Source organism: Plectropomus leopardus, chromosome 14 (assembly GCF_008729295.1).
Source record: "Plectropomus leopardus isolate mb chromosome 14, YSFRI_Pleo_2.0, whole genome shotgun sequence".
NCBI classification, from domain to species: domain Eukaryota; kingdom Metazoa; phylum Chordata; class Actinopteri; order Perciformes; family Serranidae; genus Plectropomus; species Plectropomus leopardus.
In genome coordinates, this window is record NC_056476.1 from 5,708,977 (window position 1) to 5,727,951 (window position 18,975).

Below are 18,975 nucleotides of genomic sequence, written 5' to 3' on the forward strand. Positions count from 1 at the left end.
CCCTGAAAAGCCATGACAGCACCACTTTCTGTTCTGATTTTTGTTTACTCCACTTATCATCACTGTGTGCCTGCTGTCATTTTTATTTTCCTCCTCCTCAGTAGATTTCTTAACAATGTCTACATCAGCCAGAAAGAAAATTGGAAACAATACAGCTCAAGTATATTTACTGCCCAGACTCATATATAGTGTTAAAAATTATGTGAAAATGAAAAAAAAGAATAAAAGATTAAAAAGCATCTTCAGGAGGCTTCTCATAAAAGGAACAATTGTGACATTTAATTTTTTATAGTCCAAACCCGCAAAATGTAGTTTTATAGCCCCATTGTTTAAAATGTGATATTTCCATCATTTTTAGAATTTGCCAAAATAACCTCAAGTCTGGCCCCTGATGTTAGCCAGCTGATATAATCCCAAATTCAGTTTTAGTGTTCCTTATAGCCAAAATTTGGGATAGAGCTCCAGAATGTTTTAATATAACCCCAGAAATTGTTACAATGTCCCAGCACCCCCCATTTTTAATGGATATAACTCCTTAATTTGTTGTAGTCCCTCCAAAATTTGACATTACAATCCCCAAATATATGTAGTTTTATGAGTCTGGGACAGTTGTGACGGGAAGACATATTGTGTGCAGAATTCCACCAAATGTGGTGTTTTCCCCAAAATTCACCCAAATTTTATCAAATGTTAAGGTCTTACGATGTTTTGAGTTTGCCAAAATTTGGTACAACCCCCCAAATATTTTCTTACTAGCTAATCCCACTGTTTATTCTAGCCCCCATCAAATTTGACATTATAATCCAAATTTTGCTAAAGTTTGATTTCTACTGTATCAGAAAGATATACTGAGCACCCCAAACCCAAAAAATTTTGGCCTCAGAGTTGTATAATCCCCAATTTTAATGTAGTTTTATTTTTATTTCATTTTTTTCAAGATAGTTGTATAGGGAAGACATGCATTGTGTGCCTAAATCCCCCAAATTAGTTGATTTGCTTCCAAAGTTTTTCAATCATTATGGTCCCACAATGTTAAGAGTTTTCCTAAATGAGGTCTGCTCGTCTCAAGGACTTGTGTATCCCCGACCATTTGTTATTAATAAAAATAGAAAAAGATTCCCCCAAAAATAGCTATAGTTCAGGAGTTGGCTCATGCCACTGACGGCTGTGTGGTGAAGACATTTATTGGTCTTAAAGAAACTGTGATCAATAATTCAGTTGATGACTGGTTGTTACATCATTTCAAATATTGCCACTGCAAATGCACAATTACACTTCTGCTCAGGTAACCGCCTCGCCTCCCGTCTCATAAAAAAACACCAATATGATCTGATCGTGATGCAACGACAGCTCTTGAATTCAGGAATATGAAAGTCACTTTCACAGCTTATCTGATGGGATGAAAATTCACAGACAACTGGGGGTAAAAAAAACTGTATTGTGTATACGCTGGCACTCATTGAGGGTAATTTCCATCATTTTCGGGTCATTTTCTAAATAGAGGATGTCAGAAATTGTACACCATAAATATCCCTCTGTGTCGAAAGTCCATATCGCAGCCATAAAAGCTCAGTGTCCATTAAACCAGGGTGGGGATTTAAGCACAGCGATGCTTTCCCATCAGCTGGTCTCGGCTGAGTCTTTCTCGGACGTGTCTTTATTGAGGATGGCATAATGATTTTTAAAAAAAACAAACAAACAAAAAAGGTTATGAGCTGTCTCAAACAAACCCAGCAGCTTGACTCTTTGGGGTTGCTAAAGTTCATTTGGGACGCTCAGAACGGGTGCTCTGAGACAAATACCGTCAGACGTATGATGGAGCTGCCTCTGAAGTTGATGACGTTGTTGACTGTGACCATCTCCAAGTCCAGCACCAGCTCTCTGGGCCCTTTGATTGGCCGCGACAGGACGAGTGTGGCGCTCACATTACTGGTTTGCTGAAATATAAAAGATGACAAGAGAAGAATGTGAGGAATGAAATACAGGAAACGCTGGAATCTGACAGCTGCACATGATGGAGCAAAACCAAGTCCCAGGGCTTTGTCGTATCATTTACTACTAGCAAACACAAGCACAAAGTCAAGGAAAGTTAATGTGTTTTCCATAGTGCGTGAGGTCAGAACAGGGCTTGTTTAAACAGGAAAGTAACTTTAGAAAGATAAAAGCTTATGTGGTTACTTTATCATGCCACTGAGCATCTTTATACACTAAAATCCTCTTTAAAAAAGTCTCTTCTAAGTCTGTATTTATGTAAAAATCCCCCTCCAAAAGACATTAAAAACACATGTTGCTCCATCTACTGGCCAAATTCAGGTGCTTCATGTTTTAAATCTGATTTTTTCTGTACAGATGTTTTACCCTATGTGTTTACTTGTCATATACACCTTTTTTCACAGCAGACTTTCAGGCCTCTTTTAGTAGGAAGAAGTCTGTCAAATGTCTCAGAAACTCAGCTAATATACTTTTTTTCCATACTTTTTTTCTCCAACTGCAACATGTCAAAATGTCTCCTAGAAAACACCTGTTGGTCTATAAACAAATAATATCAGAGCTGAATAATATATGTTTTCATGATTTATATTCAGATTTTGTTTTTTAAATTGAGCTTTTTAAATGCAAACAGCAAGACAATCCAGGCACTCCAAACACAACATGCATGATTTTAAAATAAATGTGAGAGTGGGATCAAATACATGACCTTAAACTCAAAATTCTGTTTGGATTATTACTCGATAGTGACTGATGAGGGCAAAATACCACACAATGCATTTTAAAAAGAGGCTGCCACCGAAATCGCAAAATGTGGCAAACTGTTAAATATATGGAGTTACAGTATGTCCAAATCACCCAAATTTGGAGTAAACACCCTAAAAGGTGTTCTTTATTGCAGTCCCTACATTTGTCACAGTGCCCCAAAATGAGAAAATTTGGTATAATCCAAAATTTGCATCACTGCTTTTAAATCCACAAAACTATACAATTTGTAATTAATTTGGAGTATATTTGGAGATTTGGGAGCCCTATAGACACTTACATTATGAAACAAGGGACTGTGACTTTAACCCTTTGAAACCTGGAGTGACACCACTCTTCCTTGTTTTGTTAATTTATTCATTTATTTTTAATATTTTCAGTGTAATTTTCTTAAACTTTTTACCAATTTCTTGACATTTTATTTAGGTAATTTCTTCCGTCATTGCTCATTGCCTTCTTACCATTTTTTTTGTAAATAATCAGGCAAATTTGTTCAGGTTTGCCTTTTTAATTTGCATAGAACTCAAATGCACTGCAATGAGCTGGTGAGGAACGTTTCATTCTGTGTATGCAAATATGCAGTTTAATGACAAGCAAATTGAATTTTCAATCTTCAAAGGGTTAAATTACTAAATTATTATAAAGACCAACAGAGTACTCCAAGTTTTTTCCTCAGTAAGTCTTACGCCTCTGCAGTAAGGTCACTATATTATACAACATTTTTCCATCTTGTCCACAGTTTATAGATGGAAGTACTCACTCTCATGTAAAACTCTCGTCCTTCGTTGCCAGACTTTATCTGGAAGATGTAAAAGGCGCCGGGGTAGCGCGTGGTGGCCTGCATCTGGAAGATGTCTGCAGGCACACTGCGCCCCGACGACAAGTCCATGTGTCGGTACAGAATAGTGAAGGGTTTGTCCCTGCAGGCAGGGTTCTCAGCTGAACACATGCACTGACTGCAGAGGACGACACACAGGGGTCAGTTATAATACAGCATATAAGACAATATAAACATAGAAGAACATAGATAAAGATGCATCCAAAGGATGGGAAACAGTTGGGGAAAATGCATTGGAAACACTCACTTGTCACTAACTTCGATGTAAGGAGGGTGACACTGTAAAGGGTCCAGGCATGTGTAGCCTCCCTGGAAATTGAAACATACTTGTGCTGTTGTACAGGTGTTGTTACCAGTGTCACATTCATTGATATCTTCAAAATCAAACACACAACAATCAAAGTCAGTTAGAACATCAACATCATCAGAGAAACAACATTGAAAAAGCATCACATCAGCAACATGGTATTGAATGACTGAAAATGTAACACAGAACACATTAATAATGAAAATTACACTTCTTTTAATCAATAGCTGATGTAAAAAACTGATCAGTAAACATGCACATAATCTAAATGCTGGTTTAAGTTTCATTAAATATCTTTAGTGTGATGTTAGGTGCAGATGTGCCATTTAAACCAAATACAAAAGCCTCAAATAAAACAAGTTTAAGGTGAGAAAACATTCCTAGCTACAAAGAAAACTGGATTAAATTACATTCAAAACTTTCCTGATTCACTACACATAGCAAGACAACTCACAGCAGCTTTTTGAGTAATATTTTCATCTACAGTTGTCCGAATATTTGCCATCTGTGACATCTAAACTGCAGCAAAATTGACATTGAAAACAGACTTTTATTCAGTTGTCTTTCTGTCCTGAACTTTACCTTCACAGCTCCTGCCGTCCTCAAACACGTAATATCCCGGCGGGCAGATGCAGGAGAATGAGCCGGGTGTGTTCACGCATCTGTACTGACACAGAAACTCAGAGAAGCTGCACTCATCCAAGTCTACAAGGAATAAAAGAAGGATTAATACTAATCAGAAGAAGACTGTGAGGGCTGCTCTGTGTTTCCTAACAGCGACGGACTACTGCGCTCAAATCCAACCAGGTCTGTGGATTACACAGGTGCGATGTTTAAAGAGGCACATGACACAGGTCAACAATGGTCAACAATGAAACTGAACACACACACACACACACATATATATATACAAAACAGATGAATGATGGTCTGTGTTAATGTTATCATGTATTATATCAGTTTTACTCTAGACAGATAGATACTTGATTATATCCAAGTTAAATTCAGGCATCTAGTGACTCATACAACACATACACACAGGAATAAAAAATAGAAATATCATAAAGACATGAAAATAAAAAACATTCAGCAGTAAATTGACAGTCCAGCCACCAGGGCTACTACAGAGAGCTCTACTGATGAACTACATTTTAGATCTCAGAGTAAGAAGAAACTGATCAGTGGTCGCTCATTAGACACTTTTGGAAAAAACAAAATAACAGCACCAGGTCGTCTTACCTATGCAAGTAGTGCCATCAGCCGCCAGCTCGAATCCCTCATCACAGTTGCACATGAAGGAGCCGTATGTGTTGAAGCAGCCGTGACTGCACAGTGCTTCTATACACTCATCCACATCTGCAGGGACAAACAGTGGATGCAAGTTTAAGATGTGTGTGTGGTCGTGTGTGTGTGTGTGTGTGTGTGTGTGTGTGTGTGTGTGTGTGTGTGTGTGCATGTGTATGTGTGTGTGTGCCTGTGTGTGTAAGTGTGTGTGTGTACCTTGACAGGTCCGGCTGTCTGGGTTGAGAATGAAGCCGGGGTTACAGGAGCAGGAATAAGAGCCGGGGACGTTGGCGCACAGCTGTTGGCAGTAACCATAGCGACATTCATCAATGTCTGGCCGAGAAGAAAGAGACAAACTGGTTATAAATCATAACACTGTAGATCTGTTTCCTGTGAGAGAAATAAAAACGGTTGTGCATTGTTGATTTGATCTCTGCTGAGCTGCTTTACTGCACATAACCTGCACAGGGCGCTATTCTAAAGCTTTCTGAGGTGGTGAAGTCATACTGTAAATGAAGACAAAAAGCAGCATTGTCTTTTCTGCATTATCCAACTGTGGTTACAAACAATATGGTCTTAATTTTAGGACATACTTGCACTGATATCCCTACTTGGCTTATTTTTTTCATTACCTGTGATTTCATGGAAAACATCACAAACATTAGAAAATCAATCTTTTTATTATGCTATAAATCGCTGAATTTACGTCATTCTCCTCACAGTGTTTTATCACCATTTGTCTCTCAGATTTTTCATGACATGGCTTGTAAATACTCTGCCTTTTTAGCAGCAAAAGTGGTCAAACTTTTTACATGTCATATATTCCCCAAACATACATACAAACAAAGGGGGTTCAACTGTTGCTATTAGTAAATGCAATACTGCACAACAACAATTCTCACTATGATGGATTAGCTTACTAAAGTGAGTTTTACATCTGTGCAAGTTGATTTTCACAACCTTTACTCAACAGACTGATATGCTTTTGAAAACTTTTTGCTCTAATGTAAAAAAAAAGTGTGCACTGTGAAGTTAATTACTTAAAATATACAAAACGACTCCTTCAAAACGACTGACAGCGGCGGCTGATGTTCACTCACCCTGACACTGTCCACCGATGAGCCAGTATCCCTCAGTGCAGGAACAGGTGTATCCACCTGAGGTGTTGATGCAGACCTGGGTGGGGTTACAGTGATGAGAGTTTGTCTCACATTCATCAATATCTGGAACAGAGAGAAGAGTCAGAGAGAGGTGAGTGAGAGGTGTTAATAGTCTTTTCCCCTTTTTTGCAGAAAAAGCAAAAAAACAAAAACAAAAACAAAAACAAACAAAAAAATTGTTGATTCCTGAGTCAAGAATGTAAGTAACTAGATAGCTACCTAGATGGATAGTTAGTGTACTTTATTCAACCTAAAGAGAAATTACACTGTCACAGCACCTAAGTTACATAAAAGAATCACCAAATGAAATATGGACACTAAAAGAGCAACAACAACAACAACAACAACAACAACAACAATAATAATATAAACTACAGAGCTTCCTCCATGGGATCATTACAGTCCTGATACAGCACTCTACTACTTTAATTTAAATTTTCATCTTCGGACACAACCTTCATTGTGCTCTTAACTACACACCTGTAAAGTTTCGAGAAAAATCTGGCAACAGACAGACTAACACATGTTAAACTAATAAACCACTAAACAGCTGCTGTGGTAGTTCTTTTAACAGTAAACATCACCAGGGACACATTTTGCCACGATGTTACACACACACACACACACACACGCACACACACACACACACACACACACACTCACAAGGTGAGAACAATGCCAGCTGTTACAGCCAGTAATAAATAAAACTTTGATTAGATACTATCATTCTAAATATATACATTTATAGTGCCTTGTAATATTCTGTATAGGGTTATTATGGCAAAAAAAAATCAAACAGATTTAGAAAATTAACTATATAAGAAATTTCTTACTGTATTATGAGTACTCTTCTAACTTTCAGTGTGATTTTATTGGAGTGCATCCAAGGTTTTTATGATTCAGTTTGGCAGTAAGTCCTAGAAATCTACACAAAGCGACATCTGGAGAGCCTCATTTTAAGGTTGCCATAGTTGGGAAAGATGTCTGCACATTAGACAATGCTATATGGGATGCAAAACTAAACAGAAAGCACATTAATGATATTGATTTTCATGCAGGAGTTACGCTTTCCTACTCTTTTTTTCTAAGAGAAACACATTATGAGGTTGACCCATCTTTGTTTCTGTGTGTCAACTGGATGTGAGCGGGAAGTTCTGTTTGTTTTTGCTGATTTACAATACTGATGTTATATTTCTAGATAAAAATTGCAAATCATAAAAGCTACACAAAAGCAGCACAGCCTACTGATGGTAACTCTCCTGCAGCGTTCGAGGGTTACATGCTCTGCTCAACAGCGTGTCCACCAGACCGCTGGCTTGGAGATCGCACCGACAATCTTTTAGTCGAAAGTCTGTTTGTCCAGCACTCAGGTTTTCACCACCCTGCATTTAGAAAAACTCTTAACACAACAGTTAAGATTTCATTGCAGCATCAATTTACAGTTGATGCTGCATTTCCTCAGATTACAATCTGAATTCCTCCGACGCCCTTGGAGCAGCTCAAACACTACATCATAATGGCCACATTTCCTTATGAGGATATGACAAATGAAAAATTCCACCTCTGTTTATGGTTCTCAGACCATGAAGTCACCAATCTCTAGGTACCCGGTGGGGGAAGTGTGTGGGAGCCCAAATTTGTGTTTGGACAGGAAGCTTTGAAAAGCGATAACGTCTGTCGGTGGGACCGTTGGCCTTTGTGCCAACTTGGACCACTGGCCCTTCACGGGGGTGGAGGGGGCCCGCAGCGCTCGGCCTCTGGCCAACAGCTACACGGCCCCCCAACACCTGCTTGCAGTTACCAGTCAAAACTTTTCTGAAAGTCATCTGCACCCCATGTGTAGCCTTACCGCAGATCTCCAACGTACACACACATGAGCTGCAGGAGTGTTTCCTTATATAGACTGTTTCATGAGCTGCCCACGAGCCTCGGGGTCACCGCTGACAACCCCGATCAGCTTCAGGGGAGACATGATGGATGGGATTTGTTTGAAATGCCTGAATAAAGGAAAACTAAAAAAGAGTTGACCACATACCAAATTTGTACACAAACTGATTTAAAGTGATCCCCAGTGACTTTAAATACCAGATCATCTTGATTCCAAATGCTAAAGGAGAACTCCACCTAAACTAAGAATTCCAATGTGTTATTAACAGATTTCATAGGAAAATTCAATTAATATTTGTGAACATGAGCTAATCTCTCGTAAAGCCAGAAACCAAAGAAGCAAGTCTCAAACTTGTGATGTCATATGAGCATGCGTTGGTGATCCAATAAACAAGTGGACAGCTATCCCCCTTTTTAATTTGTTTTATTTTGTTTTCTTTTTTAAAAATTATTTCTATAATTCATTTAATCACCTCTTTAACTTTAATTCTTCTTGATAGTTATGTATTTTATTTTATCATTTCATTTATTCACCTTTATGAGTAGAGAGGGGATTGCAGGTGGGGTAAAGCGGGGATATTTCAGCTTATAAAAAACGAAACAAACACACATCTGTACTGTTGGACTTTACTCCTGTGAATTGTTGAAAAAAACAACAACAAGTGGACAGCTGGGATACATCCTCGTTGTCACCTGTGTGTCTCCAGCTGATCACTTGTGTTCAGATTTCATTACTGCCAACACAACTTACACTAGAGGGTCAAAAGGCCCCACACAGTTATTACATCCACACTCTCACGAGCATGCTATCTTATCATGTTCGTGGCTGCGTCAGTAAATCTATAGATATCACTGTCAAAAGAATTCAAAATGTACGATGGACGGTCGTGCCACACTTTGTCCAACTTGTAATTAAATGGGCAAGTTATAAAAGGGTTTGCTTGCTGTCACCAAAACCTCCAACACATCCTGCATGCTGGAGACATATCTGCTTTAAACGTCTACTAAAAAAACACTTTTATGAACAAGCAACTTTAATCTACTGAAACTAGATTAATAAATTCATTCCCCGATTTATTTTTCAGTGTTTACATGCATTTGTGAAGCACTTTGTAAGGCATGTTTTAAAAGGTGCTATATAAATAAATAAATAAATGAATGAATAAATAAGATCATTAGTATTTATACTACTAAAGATATGTGGCCAAATGTGTCGCAGACCACCTCAGCAAGAGGTCTGAAGATCATGGTGTATCCTGGTGGTCGTTTACGCGTGGATTTAGCGCAGTCCACTTGGGATCATATCACATGTTAATACCAGGTGTAAACAGGCATTCAGTGTCATTTATTCACAGTTTATTGTCAGTGACTTTATACGTGATGACATCACAAATTTGAGTTTTAGCACTGTAGTTTTTGGATTTGGGAGAAAGTCTTTCATGTTTACTTATATTTCTGAGCTGCCTTAGACCATAGCTAGAACATGTGTGAATTTTGAAAATGGATGTAGTTCCTCTTTAACATGTCAGCAGCGTTCATCGTCTGCCCTCAAACCACAAGGAAAATACACTTAATGTGATTACAAGCAATCTGTCTTGTTTTTAGATCAACTACAGTGCATTTTTGAATCTATCTGTTGGTTTCAAAAAGCCCGCAGTTTTGGATATTTTTCTGCAGCCATAGAGGAGCATGTAATCCTTGAGCTCGAGCAAAAATAAGAAAATCCCCAAAACTGAAGTTACGAGCGGAAATGAACAGCAGAGTCCCATGTGAAGAAAAACACAGTATCTGATCTCTGGAGGCATCATGTGACTTACAACACTCTGCTGGTTCATATGACAATGAGTAAAGATGTGCTTGAGCAATCCATCTCCTACTTAAAGGGTCAGTTCACCAAAATTACAACAACATATTCTCTTATCTGCCATTATTTTGGTCAAAAGTTTTGAAATACATACTAATACAGCAATGAAGGTGAATATGAAGCTGGAGCAAGGAGATTATTATCTTAGCTTAGTATAAACACTGAAAACAGTGGGTGCAAAGTTAGCTTGGTTCTATCTAAAGATAATAACATCCACCTCCCAGCGTCTCTTTATCTTGTTAGTTTGATCCATACAAAAACCAGTTGCAGTCTTAAATTGTGTTTTTGTTTGGATTAAATAAACGAGATAGGATCTGTTATGGCTAGTTGTCTGCAGGCTTTATGCTATGTTAACTGGCCCCTGGTTTTGACTTCATATTGAACATACAGACACGAGAGTGGTATCACTCTTCTTATCTGATGCTCGTCAAGAAAGCAAATTCTCTTTGGAGGCACCTGTAGTCATAGCACTTTGGATCTCATTTTCCAAAGATACTTTCAGTTGCTTGTTGTGCCATAGAAACCATTTACTCACAAAACTAGCAGAGACCAGAAAAACTGTTCAGTCGCCAGAAGAAAATGTTTGCATTGTACGTTTCTGCAAACCATGGATACATTAGATCTGTATGTTTCATAAGTAGCCAATCAATGTTTCTATCAACATGGTATGGGCTGACTTGACATCAGAAAGTAGAGGAGATGATGATGGAGATGGATAGTGTTACCTTGGTGAGACACATGTCAAGCTGCAGACCACTGCTCAAGACCAACAAACAACACAACCACTTGTGCTTAGCAGCTTTTCTCCCAAACTTGAGTGTCTTTAAGCAACCTTTTGCTGCTTTTCCACTGGGGATACTGCCATGAAAAGCAGTTGTTTTTGCCGTGACACTGCTGCATCTGTGCCAGTTCATGCCCCCAGAACCAAGTCTTTTAAGCCAAATGTGACGTTTCAATGTAATAACGTGCAAATGTAACATGTCCTTGGTTTACAGAAACGTACAACGCCAAAAACATGTTTTTCTGGTGACTGGGTTTTCCTAGAAGTGTCACCTAGCACTAGCAACGCTAGCAGAGAGGAAAAAACAGCACACCGCTTCACACACAAGCGAGATGAAGAGCGAGTCTGTTGCTCCACCGAAAATTTCTGGCTGACCAACCACTGCTGGATGAAGGAAAACATGTCACTTGCTATATGCCGCCTGTGATTATTCCCAGAAATGTCACCATAGACACCCAATTCATGATACTGCAAGTGTAATGTTTTTCATCATCACAACACCTGTGTGTTACTTCATTCCTCGATTGATACATTTATTTAAATGAAAATGTTTGATATTTCTTTTAAATATGATTCTGCTTCCTATTCTGAGTCAGTACTTTGAGGAAGGACCCTTCCGGTTTCAACATGGCAATGCCCCTGTGCACAAAACCATGTCCTCTTAGAAATGACAGGTGAGAAGAACCTGACTGGTCTGCAAAGAGACCTAAACCCCATCCAGCACTTCAAACATGAACTCTAAAGCCTCATTCCCACTGCACAGAAACACCTGCTAACATCTGTCTTCATACTTCAATGGGAAAGTGTACAATCAGCATATACACCCCAATCAAGTAACTCTGGAGTAGCTACAGGTATTTTTCCTCCAGCTCCAATTGGCATTAATGGAGGCACAATACCCGTGGGAATGCAATCATTTCAGCTCCTTTCACAGGTGAGATGTCATTACAGCTACCATTAATGACTGTCCATTTCCTCCTCAGCAGCGCTAAAACATCACTCCAAATTAGTCTGCACCGAGTTTGAAAGACACACTGAATCAGAAAGAGATATATCCACTGAATGTTCGTTGAATGGACATATAAATAAAGATCGACACACACACACACACAGAAAGGCAGACTCATCTGCTGCAGAGCCATGTACACACCTCTGCTCTACTGGTAATGGGAAAGCAGTCTATGGCCTATTCTTAGTGGGTGTACCCATGTTTATAAACCCACATGCACATGCTGATTTTGGTGGGAAAGGGGTATAAAGTTATGTGCGACTCAGGTCTTATCAACCAACATCAGTGACCAACATGGACCAGCTTTAGAAACCAGTTAAAACAAAGCTAAGACTAAAACACACCATGACGTTGCTTGTAAAAGGCCTTTCTAGGACAAATCTGACCTAGAAAAAACAAACCCACAAATGCAAAATGGCTAATTTGTTCTATTGTTCTCCCAGACTGGTGCCATTAGTGACACTGAAGGAGTGTGGCTCCATTAACTTAAGGACAAAGCCATGTTTGTTGCAGGTTCAGACGGGAAGTCACAGTCTGTGTAATTTCTGCCCCATAGCTGCATCAATCAGCAACCCATTACATCACCACACACACACACACACACACACACACACACCAGCCTCAAGGGGTGTGAGGACTTGTTAGGAATGAACCCCACAGAGGCATGCCTGTTCTGCAGGCACAGATTTGGCAACACATGACCTCATGTTTGGCACCGTGATGGTGTAGTTTACCCAAACAAGGTTGCGAGCTGATTCCCTGTCAAGCCTTTTCACTTACAAAGAGAAACAGTCCGTATTTGTGCATGAGCTACAACGTTTTCTTCAGAGGGAGAAAACTGTACTACATTTTCCACTCATTACAGGGTCACGGCTGATTTAGCCAAAAACACCCCAAATGGACTTTAGGGAGGCTGTTTTCAACAGCTCGTCCCGGCTGGACACTCTGGGGAAATTATGCTCAGATGTATGTAAGACAGCTGGGCGGGGGAAAACATCAGACATGTAGTGTTTATCTGACAGCTGGGATCTGTCGCGGTTGTGAAATGCAACAGAATCAGTCAGAGAGCAGAAATGTCCTCAGTGTGAGGAGCTGAGGGCCCCTCCGCTGCAGCTGGGTGACGGCAGACATGACGCTGCACCGAACATCAAACGCCATCTGTCTCTGTGATTTGATGGATTCATGCATTCCCCCTAGAGTTCAACCATAATCTCTAATGAGTAACACCGCGTTTCCCTCGTGTCACCACGTCCCTCTAGTTTCACTCAAACATCTGATAAACAGGAGGTGGCAGATGTAGAGACTCAAAACATCCACATCTTTCGAGCAGAGTTGCTGCAGAGATTTGAAACTGCAAACTGTTGCTGCAGATTACAGACTAGAGTAATTAAGCAGGAATAATTCTTAAAGGGGCAGTTTACCCAAATATCAAAAATACATATTTTTCCTCTTACCTGTAGTGCTATTTATCAGTCAAGATTGTTTTGAAGTTTGGCGATATCGGCCGTAGAGACGTCTGCCTTCTCTCAAATATATTGGAACTAGATGTCACTCAGTTTGTAGTGCTCAAAGCACCAAAAAATACATTTGAAAAACCAACAAAAATCTGGATTGATGAACAGCACTACAGGTAAGATGGAAAATGTGTATTTTTGATTTTGGGGTTTGTCCCTTTAAAACATGATTTGAACACTCAGGACGTGCCAACATCTATGCATCATTGTGCTCTTTTGGCAGCAGAGAGAGCCACTAAAATTAAGGATACCATGAAAAATCTGACTATAATTTAAAGTGGATTCCAACTGGAGATAAATCAGAAAAACATTACATATCCATTACACAAAACTACTCTATTCTCTAATCCCTGCAAACAAGCATATGCACTAATGGATATTGTCCTCAAGACCCTAAAACATAAAATAAAACAGTCTGAAAGGGAAAAGAACTCTTTGCTAAATGGGTTGTGAGGGGACATAGCTCCATTTCAGGGGTCACGATCTCGCTCGGCTCTGCAGCCACTGAAAACTGACTTCAGGCTCATTGGCTGCGTTCACTAACTGTAATGAATGGGAGCACATGCTGACCCACTGAGAATAACTAACAAAGATTTCTGTGTTTAGCTGCTATAAACAAACAACTGCATACAATGTGCAGCACTTCAGGAAAAGCTGACAAGTTTTGATAAATGAGACTCACAGACTTGGGTGAAGTGGAATTTCCGCCATATTTTTAAATATGTCATGAAGACAAGAAAAGGGAGGCCTGCTACACAGCACAACTTACACAAGAACATTTACACAAGTACTATGGTTGACTAAAACTTTGAGATACGTCACTTTATTTCATTCTGCTTTATAATTATATACTTATACATGTTAGATGGAAATGGTGTGCTTTTAACGCCACAATATTTAGTTTCAGCTGTGTGAACTTGAGTCACATAGTTTCAACAAGACTCACAAATTTGATGATTTTAGACTAGACAAAAGAAAAAAAAAGACTTGCAACTCAACATTAACACCAATGATTCATGACTTCAGTTGGACTTAGAGCCTTTTGATTTGGATATATTTGACACTGCTTTACCAAAGATTAAAAGTATATTATTTAAAAAGTGTAACCATGATTCATTTCACTTCATCTCCTAAATCAACTATCCTGGATCCACTTAATTTGAACCAATCCGACTATATACAATCAAGCTGCAGGAGAGAACCATGAAGAAGTAACGTTGGAAAGAATGATACCAAAGGTAATGTTATGCGCCTGTGAACAAAAAAACAAACCCTCATATGCAAAAAATGCAACTCAAAAATTACAAAGATGCAACATCTTTCAGCAAATTTGTTTTAACAATACGCAAATAAAAAAGGGTTCATGATTTTTGTAAATTGAATATATTATGACTCTGTGGTTAAACTAACATTGCAAAACAATAACTTGGGCCACCTCTAGGACTTACTATGTACTTTAGGCCTACAGATATACACCGATCAGCTAAAACATTAAAACCACTAACAGGCGAAGTGAATAAAATTGATCTCCTCATAGTATTATGTTCTGCTGGGAATCCTTTGGTTCTGGTATTAATGTGGATGCCACTTGACATGCAGCTCCCACCCAAATACTGTTACAGATCAAGTAGACCCTCCAGTGGTAACAGCACTTTTGGAGGCAGTGGCCCTACAGCAGTATAGTACAGCATGCCAAAACCATAAAAACTCCTAAGGAATGGCCCAAGGAATGTAGCAAAGAGCTAAAAGCATAGACCTGGCCTCCAAATTCTTCAAATCCCAATCTGATCAAGCATCCATTGCACGTGGCAGTACCTCACCTCGCAATCCACAAGACTCAAAGGATCCACCACAAACACCTTGGTGCCACAGGACACACCCAGATGTGCTGTGACAGATTAGATCCAAGTCCAATCCATGGTGGGGACTAGTCACAGCATGGACACAGGGCCTTTGGGGTATCAGCAAGTCCCACAAATGTTAGACTGTCCAGGTTGATGCCCTGAGTTCTTTGGGCCATTCCTGAACTGTTTTTGTGATGAGGGATGGTGCATCGTCCTGCTGCGGGGCAGTACCATCGGGGACCGTTGTAATACTTGGTCTGTAGCAGTGTTTAAGCTGGTGGGACATGTCAACTGGCATCCACGTGAATGCCAGGACCCAAAATTTCCAAGCAGAACATTGCATTGTAACAAGATAATGTTATTTGCTTCACCTGTCAGAGGTTTTAGTTTTGTGGTTGATCTGTGTACATCTGTCACAGGGGTCATTTTTCTGCAGAAGTACCTTTTGGTTCTTCTGCTGCACTTTGCTGATAATATTTCTGTACTTTAAGTGACATTTTAAATGCATGACTAAATTGCAATGAAGTATTTTTATATTGTTGTAATGGTAATTTTACTTAAAGCAACAATACGTTCACACTGCAAGCCTTGGTGCTCAATTCGGATTTTTTTTCTTGATCCAATTTTTAACTGAGCGAAACATTATCATTTAAAATGTGGCCAATGTCAGACTACAATGGCCCTAATGTGGCCCACATGTCCAGGAAAACAACAAAAACGTCACACACAGCATGTGCGTAAGTAAACAAGGGGAAAAAATCCATAATAAATATGGAGGCCACAGATGTGACCATTTATGGTTTAATTTTTAAGTTATTGTGCAGTGGAAGCAGGCGAATGTGGAAGCAGATGCTAAGTAGGAGAGTGAAGAAGAAGGGAAGTTTATGAAGTATTTTTATACAAAACGGGTGAAGGCAGTGGGTGAATTAGACAAATGGCTTCATCAGTCTCTACTTATGAAAATTCTAAATGGCAACATACAATTTCAAATTGATTGGGAAGCCCATCGAGGAGAAAAATGGATGCAGACAGACAGATGGAGTTTTCTTCATTTAATAGTAGGATATTGACATAAAAGTCACATTGAATTCCAATACAATTCCCATGGCTGCTCAGACTGAGGTCAAATTTCACAAAATCAGATCTGTATCTGATTAGGAAACCACATATGAAAGTGACCCAAATCTGATTTGAAAAGATCAGATTCCATGCAATTTGTGCTGTCTTCATTGTCATTAAAAAAATCACATCTGATTCACACAGGGGGGAAAAAAATCAGATTCGGGCCAAATGGGCACGCAGTGTGAACGTAGTCTCAGCAATGAATCTGAGCACTTCATTAACCTCTAAAATCAGGCGGCATGTGAACCAGCAGTGACTCACCATTACAGGTGCCATCCTCTGCAGGGGCATATCCCAGGATGCACTGCGCTGTGCTTCTCACTCTGGGGTAGCTGGGCTCCACAGACCTCGGAGCAGCCGGGAGGAAGGTGTCAGGAAACCCAACCGATGAATCTGGGTAAACCGGCTCAGGCAGCACTGGAGTCTCTGGTCTGAATGGCTGGTTGTACAGAGTCCTCGGCATGCACAGGTAGCCTCCATTCTGGTTCACACAGCGCATGTCTCCACGGCAAGCATCTGGCAGGATACGGCACTCGTCCACATCTGGAATACAGAGCAGAGCAGTGATAAGGCCATTCCTGCAGCAAGAACATCTGTGGGCTTGTGGTCCTGTTACTTCTTTTATGTGTTTTACTGTAGATAGGGTTCATGCCCATAATGTAACTTTTAAAAATATGAGACTAGAGGTCATGTCACTCACCTATACACTGTCTTGCCCTGCGGTCATAAGCAAAACCTTCTGTGCAGGTCTGAGGAGAGATGATAAAGAGGCTGTTATGAGTTTCTGTTTGACATTTCTGACAAACTTACTAACTTACTAAACTGTTGATAAAATTATATCATATAATGTAAATAATTCAAGTTTTGTCATATTTAACCATGCTTTTCCATCTTTACACCCTGACTTACTGACAGTTCAATCACAGTTTTCTAAAGCAGTTGACAACAGCAAAAAGGGACGTCACGAGTTTTGCAGACTATGACCAAGACCTTGGTCTAAATGAATGAAAAGGTGCTGTCTTACCTGCCCGTGTCCTGGCTGGATACAAAGCAGAATAAATACCAGAGCTGCCAGCATCCTGCAAAGAGGGAATTTCATGTTTTTGAACTCTGAAAAAGCAGGAACTCGGTGCAAGCATCATTCAAATTAAAGCAAAAACAACTGTTACGCAAAGAAAATGAGGGGTTACTGACCTTGCGGAGGAGCAAAACCTGAAGCCACGTATTTCAAACAGCATGCTTTACGGTTTCTCAAAAACGAAAGCTTTAGACGACCCGTAAATTCTCCCCAAATCCCCTCGCCACTTCCCAGCAGCGCTCTCACCGCCCCCCCAACAAGTATGCGCCTTTACGCGAAAGCCGACACCAGGTTCTCATTTAGCGCTGTCTGCTCGAGCTGAAGGTTCGGTACATTGACCAAGTGTTGCAGGAATGCCTTTTTCCAAAATGTCTGTTCTGCTCCCCGCTCTGTCGTCCTCTACAAGACTATTTATCAATGCAAATTGACTGCCCCCCTCTTTCACAACAGCTGGATTCAATCAGGGAGAGCCAGCCCCCTCCGGTCAGAGCGCGCAGAGAGGCAGCGGCGATCCAACGAGCTGCTGCGACTCCTGTGCTGTGCTGTTGGGGGGCTAAAAGGCAGAAAGCGTACACAGTGGGTGTCTGTTTTCCAAAGATATAAACAGCCCCCCCTTTTTCCTCACTGAATGACAGTGCACATCTGGAGCGGCCAACGCGAGCGATCAACGGTGTAGTAGCCACATCTGGTTTAAATGAATGCGCGTTAGAGGGGAAAAAAACACCAAATGCACAGCAGAAAAGGGTCAGCAGTACCTTTATTTGATTTGAAATTCCAATTAAATCACGGGTACTAACTTCTATTAAAGATGATCCAAGTTTAAGCTAAAGAGGTAGTTCATATTTGTTGAAGTGGGGTTGTATGAGGTACTTAACATAGTCAGTGAATTGCATTCATAAAATGACAGTCTGGATGGCCCAGTTTGGAGAAGAAGGTTGGTATCAGACACTGAAGCTAAGCAATGTACAGGTGTAGATGGGGACCAGCGAACAAAAAGTAATATATCAGATTAAGTGTGCGCCATATTTATCTTTTACAGCCCACATCTACAGGGATGCCGATTACAACTTCAGTTCAAATCCGGCTTTCTAGTTTAATGGGAAAGTGTACAATCAGCATTCACTACTCGGGTCAAATGACTCTGCAGTTGTCACAAGTATTTATCACCTTCGGCCCTGATCAACATTGATGGAAACACAACTCCAGGGTGAATGCACAACTTCAGCTCCTCAACAGGTGAAATGCAGTGATGCTGCACCACTAATTACCATCCATCTCCTCCTAAGCTGCGCTCAAACATCGGTCCAAATGAGTCTGCACCAAGGCTGAAAAAGAGACTGATTCAGTAAGCGATATATCAAGAGAAGTCACTGAAAAGTTTTCTCAGACCTCTGTCCATGCTGCTTTCTACTGTTTACCTGCTCTCTGATCCGTCTGCGGCATCGAATGTGACACACCAAATCAACCCAAACACACAGACACACGCACGTCCTATGGGACAATGGGAAGGCAGTCTATAGCCCATTTTTAGGA

General features: G+C 40.2%; 1 protein-coding gene across 1 annotated transcript; it reads right to left on the bottom strand.

Moving 5' to 3' along the window:
* Positions 1 to 1,163: 1,163 nt before the first annotated feature.
* fbln5 (fibulin 5) lies at positions 1,164 to 17,919 on the bottom strand. The gene is made up of 11 exons (XM_042500106.1): positions 17,559 to 17,919; positions 17,389 to 17,443; positions 17,065 to 17,113; positions 16,626 to 16,907; positions 6,284 to 6,406; positions 5,400 to 5,516; positions 5,139 to 5,255; positions 4,482 to 4,604; positions 3,840 to 3,966; positions 3,515 to 3,710; positions 1,164 to 1,937 (listed from the first exon to the last, which is right to left on the bottom strand). The coding sequence occupies exons 1-11, from the start codon at positions 17,600 to 17,602 to the stop codon at positions 1,776 to 1,778; spliced, it is 1,395 nt and encodes a 464-aa protein (XP_042356040.1). The 5' UTR covers positions 17,603 to 17,919; the 3' UTR covers positions 1,164 to 1,775.
* Positions 17,920 to 18,975: the final 1,056 nt, after the last annotated feature.